The sequence below is a fragment of the Lissotriton vulgaris genome, chromosome 12 (genome assembly GCF_964263255.1).
Source record: "Lissotriton vulgaris chromosome 12, aLisVul1.2, whole genome shotgun sequence".
Classification (NCBI taxonomy): Eukaryota; Metazoa; Chordata; class Amphibia; order Caudata; family Salamandridae; genus Lissotriton; species Lissotriton vulgaris.
In genome coordinates this window covers 663426075-663451688 of record NC_141700.1, presented here as the reverse complement: position 1 = coordinate 663451688, position 25614 = coordinate 663426075, and the positions used below count along the sequence as shown (strand labels likewise).

At 46.1% G+C, this 25614-nt stretch overlaps 1 protein-coding gene across 2 annotated transcripts in view; it reads right to left on the bottom strand.

Annotated features, from left to right (window-relative positions):
* The window catches only part of USP10 (ubiquitin specific peptidase 10), a 319435-nt gene that overhangs the window by 185211 nt on the left and 108610 nt on the right, over positions 1 to 25614 (bottom strand). For both annotated transcript variants that reach the window (XM_086945847.1, XM_086945848.1), the window contains one exon: positions 249 to 340. In XM_086945847.1, the coding sequence (XP_086801973.1) occupies positions 249 to 340 (92 nt within the window). The remainder of the gene's footprint in view (positions 1 to 248; positions 341 to 25614) is intronic.

Sequence of the window (25614 nt, the reverse complement as noted above, 5' to 3'; positions counted from 1 at the left end):
TGTCTGGTGACATTACAAAAATGGGAAACAATTAGGATGAGTCTGGCTCTTTTCTATTTGCACTCAAGGCAGCACACAATTACACGCCTTACGCAAAACATTAATTTCAGAGAGCACCACAACTGTCTGTATTTGAGGCAGCTCATATCTGAAAACCATACAATGTCGCATTGTGCATCTCAGAAACAGTATACAGACTAAAAACAACTTGTTTCAGTTTCTTTTCACTGGCCCACAGACAAGGATACAGCGTTGATATAGCACCAGTTTCCTTTGTTGATCAGCCCCCGTGGTTGTAAAGACACAGGCTTGTGTATTAATTGTATATCTTCCAACAATTCTGTTGAATTAAGAATATATATAGTATCATCAAATCAAATTATAAAAATTAACAACTCAAGAGCTTGAAAAACTCCACAAATGAATCAGCAGTCTTGAGAGAAGCATTTGCAAAACAAAATGTTACTGGTACTAAATACAGCTAGATGGACCTTACCAGCTAGACCCCGAAGCAAAATTAAGTGGTGAAGTTAGCACAAACAAATTACTCTAAATGCAGAAGCAATGCAGCAATGTTGTAAAGAAGCTAATTTTTATAAAGAACGTTCAACAGCTTTGTCTAGGGACTGCTGATTTTTCTAGGCACTGTAAATCTTTGAAATATTTAGTGTTGGTGGATTAAAAAAAAGGGAAAGAGATACTCTGATATGGGAATGGATACGGATAGCAACATACAAAGCAGTCTTTCAATGAGCAAACTATCAACAGAATGCAGGTCAAATCTTCATTGGAAAACGGCTTTGGTGGGAGCTGAATACTGCCTGTACAGGTCTGTACTGTAAGAAAGGAAAGAAATGGAGAGCTGGACTTACCTTTTCACATGAACTTCCAAAACAGAGTTAGCGACACAAGATAATGGACTTTAGATCCAAAAAAATGGCTGCTCCTGTAACTATTTGAAGGGCTACCAGCCAGTACCAGTTGTTAACTGTCTTAAGCAGGAGTACAACACACATCTTGCTTAACACCTTGGCTGCTAGGTGTTTTCCCCCTCCTGTGCTGGAAATTGCCATTTTAGTGGCACCATGACGAGCTCAGCTCGTCATCAGCACACGACACCCGTGGGTGATGACGAGCTGAGCTCGTCATCAGCATCAAAGGGAATAAACATCTGTGATCAAAATGATTTGCAAGCATTTGAACCAAACTAAATAGGTAGGGTGGTACAAAATATATGCTAAACCAGGAAAAAAGTACCTACATCTTTAACATTCTACTTCTGACCCTCAAGGAAAATTACACTGAAATAATTCTCAAGTAGCGTCATGGAACATTGGACAGTCTTTTTTTTACGCATTGGACAGTCGAATTAAAATCAACTATTTTTCTTCAGTCTAGACACCACAAGTTTAAGCCATTGTTTGGAACACAAAGAAATCCTTTGCACAGAGCCTTGACACCAAGCTCAGACTTCGTACAGTGCAACAGGCAATTGTTTTGAACCTAAGAGTACAACAGGAAAGCAGTCTTCATGGGGTTTTCTTCTAAGATTCTTTATCTGCGTCCAACATGGGATGCAGACAGTAAATAACAGAGTAATGTAGGCAATACAATGTAAGCATGTAATCATTGCAATACTTTAGTACAACCTGGGTATGGTACAGTCTACATTCATTTTTTAGAACACGTGGAATGTTGTCTTAGGAGTTAATCACAGGTGGATCAACCACGTACTTGAGAACCAATGCATGAATACATCACCTTTTTGAGGAACCCCAAAAGTTCCCATGTAGGCAGGACTAGGAAACTGCTGTGTAATCCTGCTAATTTCCCCATAGCAGCAAGCAGATTTAGCTGGAGTCCTCCAGAAATGACAGTAGGGATACATAATATCAAAATGTGTTCATATACAGGTTTTACACATGCTTTGGTTTCTTTTCAAGAAAAGACCACAGAGGTATTGATTTGCCATAGTTCCCACAACTTAACCTTATTTAGCGATCAGTGCAAAACTTGGAGGTAAGCAAGAATGGTAATGATGCTACTGGTCAGCATTACTTCCGTAGCTAGTCATTTGTGGAAATTAGAGGGCAATTTATTTTTGTAACAGTGTGATAACGTTTTTCTACATGTTTCTTTGTAGGCAAATTCCACCAGCCTTACACAGACTATTCATTCCTAGCTATTTCTTGATATGATATGGAAATACTACAGCATCAATGCAGAGTTACTGCATCACTCTAAACTCAGGGAAGGGCACAAATCTACATGAACCAGCAAACAGCACATTACTGGCAGATACAAATTAGCCCTCTAAAAGAGGGAGAGACAATCAAGGGAAGAAGCCTGAATAAGAAAGTTAAATTTAGTGCGTGATTGGTAATTTAGCTCCAAAGCCATGTCTCCATCTCAATCCACATGTGAAGCAACCCCAACCCAAAGAGGGATCCACAACATTTGACAAGATGAGAGGCTAATGAACAAGCAAAGTTGACAAACAGTTAAGAATACATTTTATGTGCTTTGTCAGCCACAAGATATGTAATTGCAGCAGTCAACAAAAACCTTATTTTTCTTTCTCAAAATGACCACCACCTTCAAATTCTGGGCAATGGAAATTGCACAATGGGTCTGTGGCTGGCAGTTTTGCTGTGACTGAAATGGAGCCAGGCACCGAGAAGGTGCTCACATTGGACCACTTCATTCCTTTATTTGAGGATTAACCAAGTTGGAAGAGCAAAGTAGGTCATGGATTTGACTTGCAGCTGGGGTAGTCTCTAGGATCATGAAAACCAAGACTGAAGTGAGAGTCCTGAGACAAATTCTTTACACCAAAGATACAGAAGTGGATGCTAAATAGGTCCGACCAGATTATGAGGTTCAGGTGTATAACCGTTCCAGAACTAAGGAGACTGGCAAGACAGCTGCAATTTAGCTATTAACAACTATACTATCTTCAAGTGCAGAACGAATACTTAAGGTGCATATCCTTTTGGCACTCAGAATATAGAGCAATGCCAGACTGACTTTAGCGGTTTAGCAGCTTTCAGTAAAATCTAACTTACCAGTCAAATTTTAGGAAGTACTTTGAGACATCTAAACAGTGCAGCTCTAGTCACAGGTCCATCAGTGTTGGCTTCGTAGAACGTGTACCATCCAGGCGATATTGCTAAACCATCTAACGCACAAGTTACTTACTTATTTAAAGATCTATATGTAAGAAACATTAGTTAGTGATAGATTCCTTACCTTAGAATATCCCCAGGCGTCAAACTAGAACTGTAAAGTTTTTCGTCAGCAGTACCCTTGAGCATCAGTAGGCGTCATAAGGTTCTGCGAATGTCGTTGGCGTCGTAGTTGCAGAGATGACGTCGCTGAAGCTACTTAGATGCACTGACGTCAGTTCTGTACACAACTTTCCACACCAGGAACGCAGAGCCATGCAAGATACTGACCACTGGTGCATTGAAACTAGGCCCTAAAAGGATGACCTTAACCCTAGAAATCAGTTCGCAGAACGAGGATGGGTGGGGCGGTAAGGAATCTATCACTAACTAATATCTCTTACAGATCCATCATTACACAAGTAAGTAACTTGTGTATCTGAAAGAGACACAATAGTGATAGATTCCTTACTTTAGAATACATACCCCAGCAATACCAACCCCGTTGGTGGGTCTGCGAACCAAGATCACACCAGACAGTCACGGAGAACAGAAAGGCCAAAGAAGCAGTCTCTCCGGACTGGGCTGTCAAGGCAATAATGCTTAGTAAAAGTGTGCAGCGAGGCACCCAGCAAAACCAACCCCGGTGGTGGGTCTGCAAACCAAGATCACACCAGAAAGTCACGGAGAACCGAACAGCCAAAGAAGCAGTCTCTCCGGACTGGACTGTCAAGGCAAGAATGCTTGGTAAAAGTGTGCAGCGAGGCCCACGTGGCTGCCTGACAGATGTCTTGCAGGGGACACCACGTCCCAATGCAGTAGTAGCTGCGGTCGCCCTGGTGGAATGGGTACGCAACTGCATCGGAGGTTCCATTTTAGCCAGAGAATAACAGGCCTTGATACACAAGATGACCCAGCAGCATATAGTCCTCTTGTGTACAGCCCCGCCTTTCTTGGCGCCTACGTAGCCAAGAAAGAGCTGGTCATCCACCCGGAACGGTTTTAGGAGATTCAGGTAAAATGAGTGTGCACGTTTTGGGTCCACACGGTGGAGCCTCGCTTCCTCTCTGGAAGGGTGCGGAGGCGGAAAGAAAGCGGGCACGGTGATAGTCTGCCCGATGTGGAAGGCAGTGACAACCTTTGGCAAGAAGGAAGGACAAGTGTGAAGCACAACCTTGTCCGGATAAATCCACAGAAAAGAAGGCTTACAGGAAAGAGCCTGGAACTCACTCACGCGCCTAGCGGAGGTGATGGCAACCAGTAAAGCAGTTTTTAAAGTTAATAAACGAAGAGGACAGTTGTGAAGCAGCTCAAAGGTAACAACTAGATTCAAGTCCCACAGTAGCATTACAAACTGAATAGGAGGGAAAAGGTGAGTAACACTCTTGAGAAATCTATTTACAACAAGGGACTTCAAAGAGAGGGCTTACCAGGGAGCCTGAGAAAGGCCGAAATTACAGAAAGATAGCCCTTAATAGTGCCCAGAGCAGAGCCCTGCTGGGCCAGAGAAAGAAGGAACAAAAGGACGGCTGAAAGAGGGGCAGAAAGGAGATCCACAGCCTTTGCTGTGCACCATGCCACAAATTTGTTCCACCTGCAGGCATATACCGGTTTTATGAAGGGACGCCTGGCTGCCAGAATGATATCACAGACTTCAGGAGGCAAGTCAAAGCAATCAAGTGCCGCCGCACTATCTCCACGCATGCAGGTGGAGGCTGGACAGGTTCCGGTGGAGGACCGTTCCCTGTTGCTTCGACAGAAGATCTTCCCGAAGAGGCAGTCAGATCGGGGGATCCATGCTCATACTGAGAAGATCGGGAAACCAAACTCTTCGAGCCCAGTCCGGAGCCACAAGAATGACTTGGGCCCGGTCGCGCCTGATCTTCAGCCCTCTGGGTAGAAGTGGTATAGGTGGAAAAGCATACAATAGACCGCAGCTCCACGCGTGACGGAAAGCGTTGCCGAGCGAGTGCCGCTTTGGAAACTCCAACGCGCAGAAGTGATGACATTGCGCATTCTCTTAGGTGGCGAAAAGATCTAACCAAGGCCCTCCCCTCTGTTGAAAGAGACCTTGTGCCACCTCCGAGTGAAGCGCCATTCGTGATCCATCATGCACCTGCGGCTGAGTTCAACCGCCCTGACGTTCAAAGAACCCGCCAGGTGTTGAACCATAATGGAAATGCCTTGATGTTCCAGCCATGACCAGAGGCGCAGAGCCTCTTGACACAGTGTCCATGATCTCACCCCGCCCTGTTTGTTGCAATACCACATGGTGGTGGTGTTGTCTTAACACTTGCACCACCCTCCCCTTGACAGAGGGAAGGAATCATTTCAGTGCAAGAAGGATCGCCCAAAGCTCCGGAAGGTTGATATGGAGCCGGGACTCCGCCAGAGACCAGAGGCCTCTGATCTCCGCCTCTCCCATGTGACCACCCCATCCCAGGAGGAACGCATCCATCACCATGGTGTGCTCGTTCTGGGGAAGAGAGAGGGATCTGGCGCTTACCCAATGCTTATTCGTGAGCCACCACTACATTTGTTGTGCAGTGCCCTCCGAGATATGGACGTATTCAGACAGGTTCCCCTGATGCTGGGCCCACTTGAACTTCCGGTCCCACTGCAGAGCCTGCATATGGCATCTGGCATGGTTGGTCAGCAGGAGGCCATGAGCCCAGCAGCCTCAAGGGTGTCTTGACTGAAACCCAGGACAAGGGCTGAAAGATTGTAATCATAGCCCAAATGTCCCGGACTAGCTGTTCAGAAGGATAAGCCTGAAGTTGTGAAGTATCCAGAACTGCTCCAATGAAGAGTAGCTTCTGAGAGGGAATCAGGTGCGACTTCGGCAAGTTGATGGAAAACCCCAGCAGATGCAGAAGGTCGACCATAGTCTGGAGGTGGGAGACAACTGCCTGGGGCGAGCCCACCTTAAGCAGACAGTCGTCGAGATAGGGGAAAACTGAAACCCCTGATCTGCGCAGGTGAGCTGTGACCACCGCCATCACTTTCGTGAACCCCTGTGGGGCGCTGGTAAGGCCAAAAGGGAGCACGATGAACTGAAAGTGCTTGTGGCCTACCGTGAACCACAGGTAACGCCGGTGGGCCGGCAGGGTGGGGACATGAAAATACGTGTCCTGCAGGTCTACGCTACCATCCAGTCTTGCGGGTCGAAGGCAAACGACCTGAGCAAGTGTGAGCATCTTGAACTTCTCCTTCCGGAGGAAGCAATTGACGTTCCGAAGGTCAAGATGGGACACATGCCTTTTTCCTACTTTGGAACCAAGAAGTGGGAGTAACAACTACGACCTACTTCTTCTGGCATCAGAACGTGCTTGATGGCCCAGTTGGCCAAGAGGGCCGTAACTTCCTGCTGGAGGAGTACCAAGTGATCCCCGGTCCTCAAAGGGTAGGGAGTAACCCCTTCTGGCAATTTGCAGAACCCACCTGTCCAATGTGATGTTGCGCCAGTGAAGGAGGGGATGGCGAATCCAGCCACCTACTGGAGTCTGGTGGGTCTGAAACACCGGACTAGGAAGGTTTGGAGGCAGTGGCGGGACTAGCCTGCACGCTGGCCGCGTGACCCGCCTCTGCGGGTCCCACGTCCACAGTTGCGCTGAGACTGTTGCTGCGCAGGCCTGTGGGTCTGAATCAAACGTGTTTGGCACCCATTCCTTGAACACAAAAGAAGTGAAAAGCAGAAGTGGAAGGAATGCGTATGGCCGAAAGGCCTAAGGACTTGGCCGTAGCCTGCGAGTCCTTAAAATGCTCCAACGCGCAATCCGCCTTATCGCCAAACAGGCGAGTGCCATCAAAGGGCATGTCCATCAATGTGTTCTGGACATCCCCAGAAAAGCCAGGCGCTCCCAGGCAGGCGTGGAGGCGTAGCGCCACTGTCGTGGAAATCGCCATGCCCAGCAAGTCTGCAGTGTTGAGACCACAATGGATGGTGAACTTGGCTGCGTCTCTCCCCTCAGCAATAGCTTGGGAGAGTATTGTCCGAGCCTCCACTGGAAACTGAGGCAGCACCAACGCAACTGTATCCCACACAGAATGGGAATCACGGCCCAAGAGACATGCAGTGTTCACAGACTGGAGTCCTGAACTGGCGAAAGAAAATCTTCTTCCCAAACTGTTCCAGTTTCTAGGATTCCCTGTCTGGAGGTGCAGAAGGGAATGCGCTTGGGGACGCAGAGGCTTGGACAACCAAGCTCTCAGGGGTAGGGTGTTGAAAGAGGATAACGGGCTCGCCCGGGGCCGGGCGATGGCGTCGGGCCACGTTCTTATCCACAGGAACCCCAGTGCTGGGCCTGGACAGGTGCCCAAAAGAACGTCCAAGAGAGCATCATTAAAGGGCAGCAGAAGCTCCGTAGAAGAAGATGCCGGCTGAAGCACCTGTCAGGAGGTTAGTCCCGACGACCACGGTAGGGAGATCGAGGTGGAAAGCCTCGGCCGCCCTATAACACCATAGAGTAGGAACCACCCTCCTCCGCAGCCACGGTAGAAGGAGACCGCAAGCCAGGTTCAGGAGTATAATCCTGGTCACCTGCACCCCCCAGATCCTCATCCCTGTTCAGGTCTAACTTGCATTGTGCTGCAAGGCAAGAGGGTCCTCAGACCCCTCCCATCCCTCCCATTCCTCCCAGTCCTCCACAGCCTGCCGAACAGGTGGAACATGAGGAGGTCGGTGAACAAAGGGAAAGAAATTCCCCAAACGCTGTCGGAATCTGCGTCAGTCAAAACCCTTCCGACACCAGCTCCACGTCTGCGAGGAGGCCAGGGACGGCGTTGGCCGGTATCGCGGCGGACGGCGGCGGCGGCACGGTCGGTGGAGGTCGTACCGGGCCAACCGGCATGGATGGGGATCCATGCGTGGATCTATGGGGTCTCTCGGCGTAGAGACCGAAGTAGTCTATGACACCAGGCCAGAGCCGGCGACGTCAAAGAACGAGGACCCCCAGTCAGGTCTGAAGGCGCCCAGCAGGGCCAGACGGTCCGAAGACACAGGCCATGGCTGACAGGAACTTCTGCAGTGGGGCCGGAGTCGCCTGCACCCTCAACTACGTCGCGTGACTGGCCAGGGGAAGGCGAAGAGAAACGATGCTTCTTCGACTTCTTGTGCTTCGCTGAGTGCAAAGACTTGAATTGTGGTGATTGCTCCACGGCCGGTCCCTTACCCTCCTACGGGATCGGGAACGGCGCGGAGCCGGCTCCCGGGCCTCTAGCCACTTTCGGGACTGCTCCCACAAAAAGTTTTCGGAGCCATAGCCGACAGTGGGGGCAAGACTCACGAGTCTTGGTCATGCCCCAGGCAGTAGACACACTCACGGTGCGGGTCCATCACAGACATCGTGCGGGGACAAGCCGCGCAAGACTTAAAACCGGGCATCCCTATACACCAGTAAAAAACTCAAAAACAGACAAAAAGTCACAAAAATAACTCAAAAAGTGGCTGGGGGTACCGCTCTCTCCGGATCTGCGCTTACTGGCACGGAAAAAGAAAACGGACGTCAGCGCGGATGGGCGCGTCTAAGTAGCTCCAGCGACATCTCGGTGACGACGCTAACGACGTATGTCGAGCCGTATGAGGACGCCTACAGACTTGCAGATCTGTGACTGGGGGTGAATGTTTTGCCATTGTGCAACATTCCGTCCATCATCTTGTGTGTTTTGCTGTTCACCCTATGTGGGAAATGTATGCCCAGACGTGGGTCCCTTGCTCACTAAGCCACTGGAGTCAAGCTAACCTGGCTGAAGACGGCTGATAGCCAGAAAACGGTCCTAGGATGCTTGATTCCAGTCCAGGAAAGAAATTGCTTGGCAGTTCGGGCTAGACTGTTCCCATGAGGCACAGGGTCAAGACTGATTTGCATATGGCCATGTCTGAACTGGGGTGGCTTGATGAGCAAAATAACGATGGATTAAACCCAGGTCTGTGACTGGGGGTGAATGTTTTGCCATTGTGCAACATTCTGTCCGTCATCTTGTGTGTTTTGCTCTGGGCACTGCTGACAAAAAACTTTCCGGATCCAGTCTGACGCCCGGGGATATTCTAAGGTAAGGAATCTATCACGAACGTGTCTCTTTCAGATAGTCCAGTTCACATTAGGTGAGGCGTACTTGAAAAATACCCAGATAAAGCAGAGTAAACCAGCTATCTGCTTTGGCAGTAAGGTGGGGGTAGACAATATGGGGGTGAGAGGAAGGGCTAACAGGTCTGTATAAAATAAAATTAACACTATGAAGCAGCCAGCACAGGCTGTGTCATAGCATTTTTTCCACTTATGGGTGCTGGGGGGAGAGGTGGAAGATGATGAGCAAGAAAACCAGGAAGTTGAAAAGGGAATAAGTAACAGTGGTAAGGAGGATACGCAATAGAGCCGAGGGGTGTGGGCGTAGGAGGGGGTTATGAGGCGGTTAGGAGGCAAAAAAGCACTTATAAGCAACAGATTGGGTGGAATGGAAATAAGCAACACTGGCAGGGGGTGGGAGAGGATGAAGCAGCATGATCGGCTGGGAAGAGAAGAAGTAACAAAGACAGCAGGGCAAGAGGAAAGAAAATAAGTTTTTAAAAAGTGTTCCTCAATCACAGTGCCAGCAATGAAAGGATCCCAATCAAGATGAAACAATCAGTACTTGGCCTGTGCTCCACCCGAAAGAAGAGGAATTGGAACTGCCTCCTGCTGTCCAATTAGAAGACAGCAAATGAGTGTGACAATGAAGCCTACAAACGGTAAGCAATAAGCAATGGGTGGGCTCCAAGCCCATTGTTCAACACAATATCCATGCAAGCAACAGCAAATGTACTAGTCCATGCTTCCTCAGGCAGGACATAGAAGGGATCAGAATGGCCAGACTTCTCAACAATGGAATAACCTCATGAATGCAAATGCCCTAGTGAAGACTTGCATTATTATATCAGACAGTTACAGAGTGAGCAGAGAAACCCTGCATTGTTGTCCGGCCTGGCACTCGAATCACTGACCAATGTAATCCACCAGGGACCACAATACAAGGCCTCCGTATCAATGGGACCCCCACTTTACCTCTCATTGCACGCAGGTGACATGCTATTTGTAGGAAGGTGGATAACATGGTAGCAAGGAGGGGGGCCATCCCTCATCAGAAGAAGATCCTAGTGGGATTCCCTACCAGGATGATGATGATGATGAGGATGCAGACCAGAATGAGGTTGATTAACCTAACCTGGGAAATGCAGGACTACCTGAGGGTAGAGAGGGCCTAGGCAGGCCTCCTTCTATCCCTCCACGTAGGCCTAATGATGTGATCAGAAGACACAGATCTCTTTCAGATGAATCTGAACATTCTGACTCATCAGTAGGGTCCTCTGCCTCTGTCCAAAGGAGAATGACTTCCCCTCAGAAGAGAGCACAAAGCTAGAATGAAAGAAGTCAATTTTAGGATGAAGAGGCAAGAAATTGCCCTTGCCAAAGAGACCCAGGCTCTTGAAAGAGATAACATTGTGTGGGCTAGAGCCCACTGGTGGCAGCAAGAACCCTAGTGGTAGGTAAAGGTCTTATGACTATAGAAACCTAAACAAGATTGCCCCACCTTATCAGATTGGGGATGACATCCACAAATGGATTACTGCACTGGAGAGGGCCGGCAAAGTACAGAAGGTACCCCAGGAGCAATGGGCAGCAAACTTGTGGCTCTCCTTTGCAGACAAAGGTATAGATAAGCTCCTCACTGTCAGAGAAGAGGATGCTGATAATTACAAAGTTCTGAAGAGTGCTCTGATAGATGGGGTTGGCTTAACCACTGAGCAGTATAGGTTGCTGTTCAGAGACACCCAGAAGAGACAGACTCAGGACAGGACTGATTTTGTAGATTGTGCTACTAATGCTCTGGAGGGCTGGTTACTGGGCAACAAAAGTACAAGACTTTACAGGATTGTATAATTTGATTATGAGGGAGCAGATCCTTAATAATTGTTAAAACCAGTGTCTACACAAGCCCCTGCTGGACTCTGATCTGACCTCTACCCAAGAATTGGGTAAGAAGGCAGACAAATGGGTCAGAACCAGGTTTAATCCTAAAAATCAGGGTGGTGACCAGAAGAAAGATTCTACCAAACCACAAGAGAAAGGTGGGGATAAATCTAAAGAAATCCACAAAAGGTCCCCAAATATCCTCTGAGAGGGGTGGGTCCCAAACTCCTTCCTCTACTGTTGAGAAACCTTATTGCCATGTATGTAAGCAACCTGGCCACTGGAAAACTGACAGCAGTTGCACATAAGCCAGCAATAAGGAAAATATTCCTCTCAGTAATACTCCAACACCTCCTGTTACTACTAGTAGTAATCCCCCAGGTGGTGGGAGTGACCCCAAAACTTTAGTTGGGTATTCTTGGGGAACTCGGGTGGACTCTGGCCTAACCAGGTCCCCTACTACAGCAACTCTACTCTGTGATGGTGGCATGGGGTTTGCAAACTTCACTGCTTGTCCCAATACCTTGGGCAAGTACAGACAGGAGCCCCACATCAATGGTCAGACAGCTGTGGCCTATAGGGACACAGGGGCGAGTATCACCATGGTGACAGAGAAACTAGTGCCACCAGAACAGCTTTTATCTGGGTTCACATACCAGGTGACCAATATTGATGAAGTCAAGTCAGATCATGCCATGGCAGTAATAAATCTCAGCTGGGGAGGTGTCTAGGCCCAAAGAGAGTGGCAATGTCTACAAACTTGCCTGTAGATTGTTTACTGGGCAATGATCTTGAGATCTCAGCGAAAAAGAAACCCATTCCAAAATGGTAGGCCTTCCTGAAAAGGTTGGTAGGGCTGTGATGGCCACAGCCCAAACCCAGACAGATTTTAGTGTTGTGAAGCCTGAAACTATGGATCACTCCACTCAGACAGAGAGCATTGGGGGGGAAGAAAAGTCTCCCTCCCAACCAGACTTTAGGTGAGAGTCAGCCTCCTCAGGGAACTGACCCTACCCCTTGTGAAAGAACTGCCCCAGAGGTACTCAGGCCTGGCCTGGCAGAAGCCCTGGTGTCAGTGGACCCTTCCAAGGTGGTACCCAGTCTGGAGCAGGCAACCTGCCCCTCTCTATCCTTCCTCAGCCAGCTCAGGGCTGTAGAGGTCAGGGAGGCTAGTGGATCCCAAAGGGCCCCCTGTCCAGAGGAACACCCCCCTGAGCAGATTAGGGGCACCCAGTCTAGTAGCCCTAGCCATGTGAGAATTCCTCAACCCTCAGAGGGATCTCCATGACCCTTGTGTAGGAATCTCCCCCAGATGGACTTTGTTGGGCACAGGCAAGCCTGGGACCCCGTGGCCCCAAACCTGACCTGTCCCTCCAGTAGTCCCTCCAGTAGTTCAACAAAAGGGACCCAGCCTCCCGCTGTAGGCAGCCTGAGGTTGACCCTGAGAGCAGAGTGCAACTCAGTCATGGAAAGAAAGGCATGCATGGTGGATCGTGATTGGAGGAAGCTGAGACCACCCTTAGTAGGGCCTCACTTCAGTACTCCATCTCAGCACGAGCCTTTTATTTTGCCAAAACACCCCACAGGTAGTAATTCCCTATGGCGAAGACCCTCTGATACCCCTAGGGTGAGGGATGGCTTAGTGGACCATAAGACAAGGGGTAACCATGCTAGTGAAGGTGATTCCTTATATTGCCACTTAGTCAATATAGGCTTACCTGGACAAGGATAGCCTTATCTCCTTTCGTGGGTGGGGGGGGGGGGGGGGGGGTGTAGGAAGATGGATGTCGGACTATATGGTAAACCCCACTTTTTGCCTGGTGTTTTGCTGGTTTTCGACTAGGTTGGTCTGGAACCCCGCTATTCAGTGCCTTAGTCGATCTGCTTTATCTATACAATGGACTCCATGTACTTTAAGTACATAACAGATTGGTTACCGGGTCACCCCTGTGAGCCCCTGGATAGTGTACCCTAGGTACCCAGGGCATAGGTGTACCCTAGGCCTACCAGGGGCTACAGCATGTATTGTGCCACCCCTGGTTTGCCTTCCAAACTGACACCACAGGTCTGTTCACACAGCCTGGGTACGGTGGTGTAATCACCCCTTACTTAGATATAGTATACCTATATACCTATATAGACACATATACACCTATAAGCCACTCCTAAGGCAGACCTGGACAATCCTGGAGGTAGAGTGCTTGGTTTTATTTGAGAGGGTGCCCTAGCATGAGCTGAGCCCCTCTGCAGCTTTCAGAACCATCTCCTATAGCTGTTCTATGATATAGCCATACCATATACTCTTAAGTGCATTATAAGCCTCGCGGTTAATGCTAACTTTGGTTTGGCTTTATCAAAACATGTCGTGTAAGGTTTCAAACACTCTGGAATACTACCCCTGCCAGTCCTGGCAGCGGGGGTAAGCATTCCACCCTTCTAGAGGAAGAAGACATGTAGTTACTGGTAAACCCGCGTTGAAGTTAAACAGAGCCTCAGCATCACAAAATGGATGCTGCTGCCACAGACACGAGTCTGCCCTCCTGCTGCTGGATGAAACTCTGGCAGGGGGGGCCTGGACAATAGGTTTCCTATCCAGGGAGGTGCTAGCAACTCCCCAGACAGGCTTTAGTGTATTGGGGCAGGGAGGGCTGCATTCAGTGAATGCTTTCCAGGCACTGCCTGGGACACACTAGGTGCTCCATGCATTTCCCAGTTCAAACTGGTTGCTGGGGCACTCTGCCTCCGCTCTGGTGTGAAACTGGACAAAGGGACAAAGGGAAAGGGGTGTAACCATCCCCTTCCCAGGTCCACCCATACGAGGGACCTTAAAGGTAGTCCAGCCCCTAAACTTAGTATAAGTATAGGAACCCAGTCCCTAGGACTTTAGAATACCCTGGACGAAACTCTGAAACATAAATCCTGGACCATCGACATTCCATTTCGACTGGAAGACATCTCCCTTGTGGTCAAAGAGTGACCACCCTGTTCAAACAGGCACCAACAGCAACTTTGCTGGTCTGCATTTTCGAGACTCCCGCCTGATCCCGAAGAATCTGCGACACAGGACATGGACTTCAAGACATCTTTGACCCTACCTTCGATCACAGCAAAGCTGAGACCCGTGGCGGACACAAGAGACGTGGGACTGGAACTACTGGACATCCTGCATTTTGCAAACTGCACCCACTTCACGAGGTAACTCGAAGTCGTGCATGGAGGTGCTTGAAGACCCAGACCCGAGCACCATTTGCACCAAAGCTCAGAGGCCCCCACTCCAAGTCTTGTGGGCCCCGCTTTTGCATTTCAGCTCGACGCGTCTTCGCAGTACCTCGTCCGTTGGATAGTGAGCCCCCCGAAAACGTCCTTTTGAATCTAACTTGCTTTCCTGGTTGCCCCAGGCTTGCTCCAGCTTCCCTACAAAGGAGAAGCGCTGCAGACCTTGCTGGTCTGCACCGAAGCCAATCTCGACATCCTGCGTGGGTTGCATTTGCCAAGGCTTGTTGGGTCCAACCCAGATACAGACACCGCAGTCAACTAGATCCTTCGTGGGACAGCTTGAATCCAGCTCCTGGTCGTTGACGTCGTCTCCTGCACCTCGTGACAGAAGAGACAAACTTCACCTTTTCACCTGAAATCACCCGACATTGGCTGGCAGCTTTCCATCGCCATCCTGGTCACTGGCAAGTGACCCAGACTCTGTCCCTTCTACTTTCAGGTTCTTCAGATCTTCGATCCACCCTTGGATCCACCCGGACACTTTTCCTCTGGTCGCATGCAGCACTTCTTTGCAGCTCTCCATTGAAATAGACGACGAAACCAGACACCAAAAGACACCTATGCACCCAGCTTCCGTGGGTGAGGTAACACAAGTACTCTGGTAGTCTCGAGGGTATTGGCCCTGCTAGTGTCTAAGTTTAAAAGGGTCCCATCGTAGTCCATTCAGAAGTATTCTTAAATTGTTAAATTGTAACTTGCTTGTTTCCCATAGTCAATGGTAACCCGCAGCTGTGTTTAGACACTGCACGCGTCTCCCGTGGGCCTCCTACTTCCTAACCTTTGGTTGTTTAGAGTAGCCCCAGCGATTCCACAGGCCCCAGGCCTGCTCTCTAATTCTCACATGGTTCTTATACCACTATTTTAGTATATGGTTTGTGAGGCCCCTAGGGCAAAACGTATACTGTGCAACTTATCGTATGCTAATTGAGATTCTTGAATTGCACCTTTACCTCTGACCTCATAAAGAGTGCAGAGGGGTTGTGTTTAGAATAAATACATATATATCTTGTGTGGTGGGCTTTCATTTGGTACTCAAGGTATTAAAATTGGTAAAACAACTTGCTTAATGCGCTCTCTGAACTCTTAGCCTGATGACTGCTGGTCCATGCTACCGCTCTGATAGCTTTCTATAAGGTTGACTTTACAACCACCATCAATAAGGGTTGATTAGACTGGTGCAAGGTACCCACTAGAACTAGTGGACACCATATGCCAGGCTAACTTCTCACATTATTGTATACACAAATCTCTGCAGCATATATCCAAGGAGCCCCTGGTTCATTGGAGCAATATGGAATACTCTCCAGGTTAAAGGTCAATTGGTAAAAACAAACATTCCTGCTGGTGCCTGCTTTTTTTTTGGGGGGGGGGGGGGGGGTGCAGAAGCACTGGGGGATAAATAACTTGGGGAACCTATTGTGATCAAATATTTCGGAGTCCGTCTCCATCGCTCAGTGGACCAACTTCTAGATGGTAATATGTAGGCTGCAGTGGCAGCACTACGCCCAGCTGTCCGTTTTTGGCTGACACTCCAGCTCTGTAAGGGGCAGAATAGCCCCGTCAAAGAATCATTCTCCCTAGACTGCAATGTTATTTTTACGCCCTTCCAATTGTGAGCCCTAAGGTGGTGTTCTGAGATATTGATGCTATGATCCTGTAGTTAATATGGGGCACTGACAGGAAAAGGACAGCACTGAGAAAGGTGCAATTGCCCACGATGGGGGAGGGGGTGGGGGGTGCAGACACTGGGGTCAGACTTTGAACTAGACTACCTAGCAAAACAACTGCAGTAGCTGGCACGCTGGCGGGAGAACTGTAGGGAAGACCGCTGGGGAGACGACCCAGATTGCCAAACCAGTGGTGAGGTACGACAACGGCATTGGGATCACCATGAAGCTTGCACACTGCAGGAACAAGGTCTAGTTGCATCTCTGCAGCGCTAGCAATTGCCCGCACCAGGCTTCTGGAATTTCGCCCTGGAGAATAAGGACCAGTACAGCACACTCGACTCAACACACTACATTTACCCAAAACACCGACTTGGATCCAAAGAGTTGCACAATCACTCAAAGGGCTAGTACACTGTTCACTAAGTTGTTACCTCATATTTTTGAATCAATATAGAACAGATAGTTCTCTCCTAATTGCTCCTGCTGTCTTCAACTTTTAAAGATCCAGGAATGCATATACAACTATTAATGGAGAAAGATACTTGAATGTCTTACTGTGTTCCAGCTTAGGTTCGGATCAATGTAGGAGAGCGGGTAGCAACTTCAATAATATTCACTTACCTGAAAGGGCACTCTTAGTATTTTAGAAACTGACGCAATATTGTTTAAAAGTCAATGATGGGCCACAGGCCGATAGCCTCTGGGAGCAGGTTACTATTCATATAGCCACTCCGCGTAAACAAATTTGGAACTGAGCAGTTAAAAATGGGAGGGCTCGACAGAGGAGCTATTTTGAGAATAGAGGAAATGGGTCGCATTTTATTATTTAGGGTGAGTGATAGATACAGCTCTATTAGTATTCGGCAGATCATGGATGAGACTGGGTCCCTAGTTACTGACCTTGTAGGAATTTGTGAAGTCTTTCACAGGTTCTGTCAAGACTTGCACAAAGAGGACTGCTCATCCTACCCGAAGGTAACTTTTTCGCAGCACTTAGCATCAGTTTTGAAGGATTTGTTAAATTATTTTGATTTGTTGGATAGGGTTCCTGGGTCATGGAGGGAGACACATATTGCTATCATCCCTAGGGGAAAAGATCCCACACTTTGCTGTTCTCTCTCCCCAATTAATGCAGATTCAAAGATCATCTCTAATCGGCTGTCTGGTTTCATTGTTGATCTGGTAGATCCAAACCAGCATGATTTTATCCCAGGAAGGGACACATCATCTCATGTTCATACTTTTTTACGGATTTGGAGGTAGCCTCAGTTGGGGGTGAATCAATCGGCATATATTTGGACGCAGAGAAGGCCTTTGATAGTGTCTCTAGGCCCTTCCTTTTGGGTTGGGGGGGGGGCATGGATACAGACCAGTGTTTATCTCAAGAGTTAGACATCTCTATTCGGGTCTCAATGCTAGGCTACATAGTGGGGGAGGCCAATTAGATCGTATTTCTATTCTCATTGGGACCGGGCAGGGGTCTCCACTCTCCCCTCAGTTATTCCCTTTCTGCATTGAACCATTTCTTCATTCTCTCAAACAAACATTTGGGTAACAACCCAGTAGACTTAATTTTGAAGTGAAGATTTTAGCTTACGCAGGTGACATAGTCTTTCTGGACTTTGTCCACCCCTATTGGTTTTCAGGCATAGGTGGAGGCGGCTCAGTCATTTGTAGCAGTCGCAGGCTACAAGTTGAACCACAAGAAGACCCATTTTTTAGCTAATGTGGTCCCTCCAGATCAGGACCGGAGATGGGTGAAGTCTTTGGTATAACTGGAGTTACCTTAACTCTCTACAATCTGGAGATCATATAAAACAACTACAGTAAGCTGTTTCAACACTCAGTGGAGGTGTTGCTTAACCCCTTGCGTGCTCATGAAAGAACCACGCCGTCATGACAACACGCCACCCGCAACTTATGACGGCGTGGTTCTGTCACCAGCAAAGCAGAGTTTTTTATCATTTGCTTTTTTAATGAAAATTGAGTCATTATGGCAGTAGTTTATCTGGTCATACCGGAAGCCCTGCTGTATATTCAATTCCTGCAGCAGTCAGTCGAAAGGAAGAGGGAGGGCTTTCACTTTGTTATTAGGTTCCATTATTTGGCATCCGTCTCACAAATTCGATTAGTACTATATATACTTTAATTATGCACAGATAAAGACACTAAAAATCTATCATTTTATTTGGGATTCCTTCAGGTTTACATATTTTAGTCATCTGAATTTTTCCAGAGTGTATTTAGGAGGAGTTTATGAATACCTTGGAAAAGTCAAACTCCTGACATTAGGTAAACTATTTGTTGGTTTAGTCCTCTCCATTTGCTAATTTACAGAAAAGGGTCCCTCTTCCGGCAACAGCCTTTTTCAGAATAATCTTTTCATTTTAGTCTTAAGGAAGCCGATTTGAGTTGTGTGGACAGTCCCTGTTTGGATCTTATTAGGAACCCTCCACTCAAGAGAAATATACGGCTGGTCTAGAAACGAGTTTATCTTTCATCTTATCACCAGATGGATGACGCGTTTCAGGAGAAGGCTCATAAGTGGAGTGTTCGGCTCAACAGGGAAGTTAGTTGTGCATATTTTAGGTATAGCAATCTGTTATTCCACTCAGCTTTGAATGTTTCTCTTATTAAAGTTCACCGTTTGAAATGTTGTAACAACTGCTATTATACTCCCCATGGTCTTTATATTATGAAGTTCTGGCTGAATAATCACTGCTTTCACTGGACGTACTGGGGTGGACGCCCTTCATGTTTGTGCATTTTGCCCAGCATTAAATCTCTTCGGGGAATCGGTCTTTGGCTAATTAGGGGTTTTCTCAGTTAAGGATCATTGCTGATCCAAAGCTTATCATGCTGGGACATTCACCAGCTTTCCCGGTCCGTCTATTTGGGTTATATTTTTTCACTATTACTTTAGCTAAAATGATTTTGCTTCTCCAGTGGGGCTCCTGATCCCTGGATTTGGTGGTAGGAACTCTTGAATATAAGTTGGCTGGAAAAGGTTCTAATTGAGAATGGCCCTTTGAGGAAACGATTAGGCCGCATATGGGATACAGTTCAGTGGTGGTTAGCGGAGCTAGCTGCTCCTCATTCTATTAGTATTTCTATATTGCTCTTCTCCACCCAGATATTTATGACTTATCTTACACTTTTTTTACTTGTAAACCTTACCAAACCTGTAACTTCAGACTTGGAATTTTGGTTTCTATTTTCTTTGCTGCCTTTCATCGTCCCCCTCTTGCATTTTGCTCATGTCACAAAAACAATTACAAAAAATAAACATTACTTATTTGTAATGTGAAAATTCAAAACCTGCGTAAAAAAAAACAATGGAACAATTAAAACTTTCATCCTACAAACTCTACTGCACAGGGACCAATTATATCAACCAGTCAGATAATCATACTCTTGGTTCAATCTCCTTGGAAGTCTGTCTCTACCGGTTTAGAAGTACATTAGCAACAAAGGAAGAATCCTATTCAAAACAGTTACTGAAGGAATCACTCCACCGACACAATTTAATGGGCCTCATTTGAGACAAGACCATCAGGAATATGCACATTTCTAGACACAGAGTTAGTCATTGTCAAACAGATGCATTATGAAATCAATTTTAACTTGGCAGATAGAACCACATTCATACCAACCATCGAAGGACATATGTCAAGTGTTCCCCAACAGATGGCACACCTAAAACTATTCATGTCAAGAATAGTTTTGCTTGCATTATTAACCCACTGCCCATTGTGTACTTCTTTTACTAAAAGATACTGCTATCAATTTATGATTCTAATGTATGCTATCATTAAATAACGCCTGGTCTTGTTCACTGTAATGTATTCAATGTTTCTAAACCCTGTGACACTAACCCTACGAAACCCTAAACTGAAAGCTTTCTGGTTGCATGAATATCAGCAAGGAAAGTAAGGTTCAGACAGTAAGAAGCAACCACCTGTATTTGTTTTGGACTCTACTAGAACACGGAAAGATAGTGCGAAGAATTAATACTGGCCCAACAGCCACACTTAAAGGCAGGAGGACACCTTATTGGAAGAAGTGAGGATACAAATGCATACCTAACAGTGCACAGTGAAATGGTAAAGAGACATCCTAGCTGACCCAGCGAGTGAAGGACTTGTTGATGCCTAGTTGTTTATCCAGATGAAAACTAATACAAGTGACTACACTGACTGCATGGTGCCCAATGAAGACAAACTGATGGCAATTTGAAGTTAGATTGTTAAGCAAACCTAAACGTTTAGTAACTTTAAAGAATGCAGGTTGGAAAATCATTCTCAAACATTTTAATGGGCCGTAAGCAAAAAAAAGAAGGGTGGGTTATGAATACTATTGTCTCTATGAAAAGCTGGCTAGAGTAAGTCTGAAGAAAATCTTGCTCTTGCCTTCCAACTGATTTAACTACCGTCACTAGATGCCAGGGCTTGTAAGAAATAAAAAATGTTCAGAACCCAGGAAAGATTTGCCAAAGAAATATACAAAATACAATGAGGAATACGCCATTCATGTGAACCAGAATATCAGTCGCACACATTTTACAATACATAAATACAAAGGACTGTATATATTAAGCCTGTATTACAAGACCATATATCAGTCAACTACATGTCAATTAAAAATTTCAGGGTGACTTTTCTTTTTTACCTTGGCGTGACTGCGAAATCCAACTGCAGCCAACATATTTCTACCTTGGGACTTTTTCATGTTCTAATGATGGGTAATGACTATTGTAAACTGGGTTATCTCGGCCTGGCTCCCTATAAAGAATATTGACCGTACAAATACTGGACAAATCCAACTTAATGGTGTGCTGAAAAGATCGAAATGCACATCCTTAAGGTATTGCAGGGACTCATGACTTTTCCGACTTGGTGGTGGAGTTTAAAAGGGAAAAGGGAAAGTCCTATCCAGAGAATGAGATGCAATTTTGTTTTCTAAGAATACAATACAATACAATGCCTAGATAGAGAGAAAAGCCTCATTTGCAGCGAGAACAAGGAACTGCCTGGAGGGGGAGGATGGGACTGTAGACATTTGTGTACTAGGTTAGGTCACATTCCAAATAACATTTTGAAATGGGACTACTAAATAGAATCTGGACTTCTGGTTGCATTCAATGGGCTTGCACAGTAGTTGCCTAGGAGTATGCTTATGTATTATCCACTCTAAACCAGATTTCACACACTTGCTTCTTTTAACAAACTCGGATATATACATTAGGCAGGAATGCTCACAAGCCAGTCAGTCTTCATCATATCTCACCTGTAACTGTAGCATGCATCTGAGAACATCCACTTGCACACAGTCAACTACAGCATGTCAAAAATAAAGGCACAGGTCTAAACTGCACGTCTGCAACTGTTTGCCACTACAATTACTTTACGACAAACAGGTTCAATAATCATTTTCTATTAAAGAAACTACGGTCATGAAATTAGTGAAAGACTACTTAACTGTTTACACCACAAACAGTGAAAAGCTCAATGTCCTCAGGGCCACAGAGACACTGGTAAAGAGCAAGTGTTGGACACTAAAACCGCATCACCTGAGACACCCAAGTAACTACCAATGTACACAATTTTAAGTACTCTTTTCTAGCCAAAATATCATCCAGAGGAGATGTAGAGTAAACCTACGTGGTAAAACCCTCACTATAGACCACCATTTAGTGCACAGAATGGTCACAAGGACCACCTTCAAGTATAAATGTTTATACTAAAATAAACTATCCACTCCCTGATCACCAGGGAGGGATGCTAAAAGGGATTGAGACCCGTTATGTTATCCGGACTTATATATCTCAAGTCTACCCATAGGTGTCTTGGCGCTTGCTGAGCATAAGCATACTGAGCCGGGAGATTGCTAGTTGTTAAATAGCCATGTCTTAAGTTCGTTTCTGAAGGCAAGGAGGGTGGGTATGGCCCCAAGATGCAGTGCAAGAGTTCCACAGCCTGGCTGTGCAGTTAGTGAAGCTCCTTCTAACCCAGTTTACTTTTCTGACTCTTGTGGTGGGAATCAATGTAGCACTAGCTGACCGAAGATGTCTGTTTGGAGTATGCCAATTAAAAGCCTTCCATAAAAATTCCAGGGGGAATGTCCAGAATAAGTCTGGCTGCTGCATTTTGCACCGCCTGGAGCTTCCTTAGTCGTTTTCCTGGAGGTTCACATACAAGCTGTTACAATAGTCTTGCTTGGACATTACTAGTGCAGAGACCACATTCTTCCTGGTGTTTCTGGGGATAAGAGGTAACATTTTCCTTAAGGTTTTGAAGGTATAGAATGAAGAGGACACTACTATAGACGCCTGGGCCTCTTATCTGAGCTTATCGTCCACAATAAAGCCTAGGTTTTTAGCTTTGGTTACCAGCAGGGGAGGCTTGTCAAGGCTTTCAGGCCATCAGGCAGAAACCATGCCTGAGAGAGATTGCCAAATAGTATAACGTCAGTTATACTCGAGTTCAACTTTAGGGAATGTCTGCTCATACGGCTGCTCAGGGCAGTCATACAGTCATGTAATCGTAAAGTAGTTGACATCATTGTCGCATGGCTACCCATCCACAGGGTTTCCGAGGGCAAAAAAGAAATAGAGTGCAACACTTACATCTGGAACAGCAAGGTCTTAAGTTGCTTCCGGAAATTGAAGTAATTGGACACTCCTTAAGTGATTTGGGAGTTTATTCCCCAGGAAAGGCGCCAATATGCAGAAAGACCTTCCGCCTTGCCCTCTTAAAGCGTGGGATTACTACTAGGTTAAGCTCCACAGGTCTTAACAACATGAACAGATAGTATGATCAGGTAACGCAAGCTCAAAGCCCCAGTTACACAGAGGACTCTGTGCACCACACAGTGAGTGCCTTAAAGTGCAGTTGCTTCTCAATATGAAGCCAAGGTTAAAATATGGAATTGCTGAGCCATGGATTGAGTTTGTGGCACATGGCAAAAAAGCTTACTCACTGCATTCTGAAATATTGGATTTTTTTTTAGCATATTTGGTTGGACTCAAGGCCTCAATCCTCTTTTAAACCGATTGGCGTGTGGGGGGCTAGGAGTTTCTTCACACTCTGCAACATCCCATAACAGCAAGATTAGTGCTTTAATTTGTCCTTAGGAGGACAGTATTATCCACCCAGATTCCCAAATGTTTTAGTTCAGATTTGGGTTCTGGGGGTCTACTTAACATTTCAGACCACCAGTGAGGACTCAAGTCCCCAGACTGTTTGCCCAGCGAGAGAACTTCTGTCATGTTGGCATTTTGTCAGTTAGTTTAAATGCATGCAGTGCACCACTGAGACTACACACCTTTTAAATAAAGCGGATCCCCTCTCCCATTACAACTACCACCACAACAACATAGGGGCAAACAACTACAGAGATCTTGGAATAATTAGCGGTCTAGGTCCTAGTAGCTGCCTAACCTGGCTTTTAGTAAGCATAAGGCATTACTACTCGAGTCAATGAGAAGCACAGAAAACAAAGGGCTTGAAAGGACACTTCAGTGAAAGCCAAGTGTCGAAATGGCACTCACCACCTTACTATACACCACTGTTAGACGAATACTTGTTAGTGGTGGGGACAAAAGCACACCTGGAGATAGTATGCTAGAGACAACCAATAACGGACCAAGAGGTCAAAGAGGGTTTATTTTAAGTGAACATTCTACCACAAACATTAGCTACTGCCCGTTGACTAGCCGGATGAAGACATGAGAATATGAAGTGTGGGTTCACCAAGGACAGCTAATTAGCATGCTACCCTGCAGCCGTGGCTATAAAGGCGCTAATACGTTCTTGAAAGAACATGTTCAATCATAGATTTCTTTTCCAGAAACAGACTTCACCACATACGGATTGTCCGTCAGTCATAAAAATTATTCGGATGCTCAAAGTATCCTTAAAAGCCTAGTGAATACAATAAAAAAGTAAATACATAATAAAAATCATCAAAAAAAATCCAATCCAGCTCATAGCAGCATTAGTCAATACATTACATTCAAATAAATCAATAGAGAAGAACAATTCAGTGTTCACGGAGCTCAGCCTAGACAGCCATTTTCAAAAAAGCACCAACATGAAAACTTATCAAGGAGTTGTTACAGAAGGCTAAACGCTGCCCTTAAGTAATGTAACGTCTTTTAATAAATGGAAGGAATGCTTCATGTACTTAATATAAAAATTACAAAAAATGTTTTAAGTGATGCATGGACTGCCCAGATCTCCCATCACAAGGGCAGGGACTTAAGTCAAGATTCTTCGGGAAGCCCAGTGCAAAGCACAATAGCTATTTAGCTGTGCTAGCCCAGAAAAGGAACAATAAACTACGTTCCCAGCGTCGCATTAGAAGGTATCTAATGGGCTGGGCTTCTGCAACCATATTCATATAGACTACCACGCTAGTTTCTCCCTTTATACATTCATTCTTGCGGCGACATCAAGATTATACAAGGCTTGCTCTACGTGTTTGTTTATGTTAATATGAAGCTAGGGATCTGGAAAAACATGTTGCAATCCAATCCTACAACAGCTTATTTCCACGTCAGATAGCCATGGGATTGTTAAGTCCCTTTCACATTTGGGGCAGTCCATAACTACGTCCCTTGTCAAACTGGCATCCATGTTTTCCATATTGCTAGTAATAATAAGGTGGGGCGAATACGAATATAATCTATGTATTGGATGCCCAGTTCTTCTTAGCAGATTAAATGGGAGAATGATATAGGGACAGCTGGGACCTTTTTGCAAAACCGGTTTCCTTGAAACAGATTGCCATCTCTTTTTAAGAGGTACCCCAGATTCCAGCTCCGTATGTTGCTATCGGAATGCACTGTTTTATACATTTGCAACAGAAGGATAAGAGCTCCCACGCCAGATGGTTGGGGTAAGTTAAAAGGTGACCCACAGCCCTTGACAGTTTCATCCTACACGGAGTTATATGTGAAACCCACAAACCTGCTGCAGCAATAGTAACCAACAGATATGAAAAAGAGTTGTGCATTTTAAGCTGTTGGAACCAAAAGAGTTGTCAACTCATGTCTTGGAGGCACATGCCATAATATAGGATTTTGTAAAATTAGTTTACAAATCCAGTGTGACCAGAAAATCCATAAAAGTGTGCACTAGAAGGCACATGGCTTTTGGCATTCATGCCATCAGTACTGCATCGGCCGCATATAGGAGCAAGGGACATAATAAAAATTTTACTTTTGGGACATCTGGAGCAATACAAGTTAAAAAAAAGGGTGAAGTTCATTAATACATAGTGATTAAAAGAGGGGATAATAAACACTTGCCTCACTCCACAATGAACACCTACGTCATCCGATACATGTCCATGTGTACGAATTCGAATTCTCGCTTTCATATCGCAGTGCAAATAAGCTATAAGGTGCACCCGCGCCTCATCCACCCCACAGGGAGGGATGTTTACCAGTGGGCTTCGAACGACCGACTCAAACGCTGAAGTCGGGTCCATAAAAGCCAATTAGAGGAGATTGTTTTGCTACAGTATATTTTCCAAACTCAGGTTCAGATTTATCTT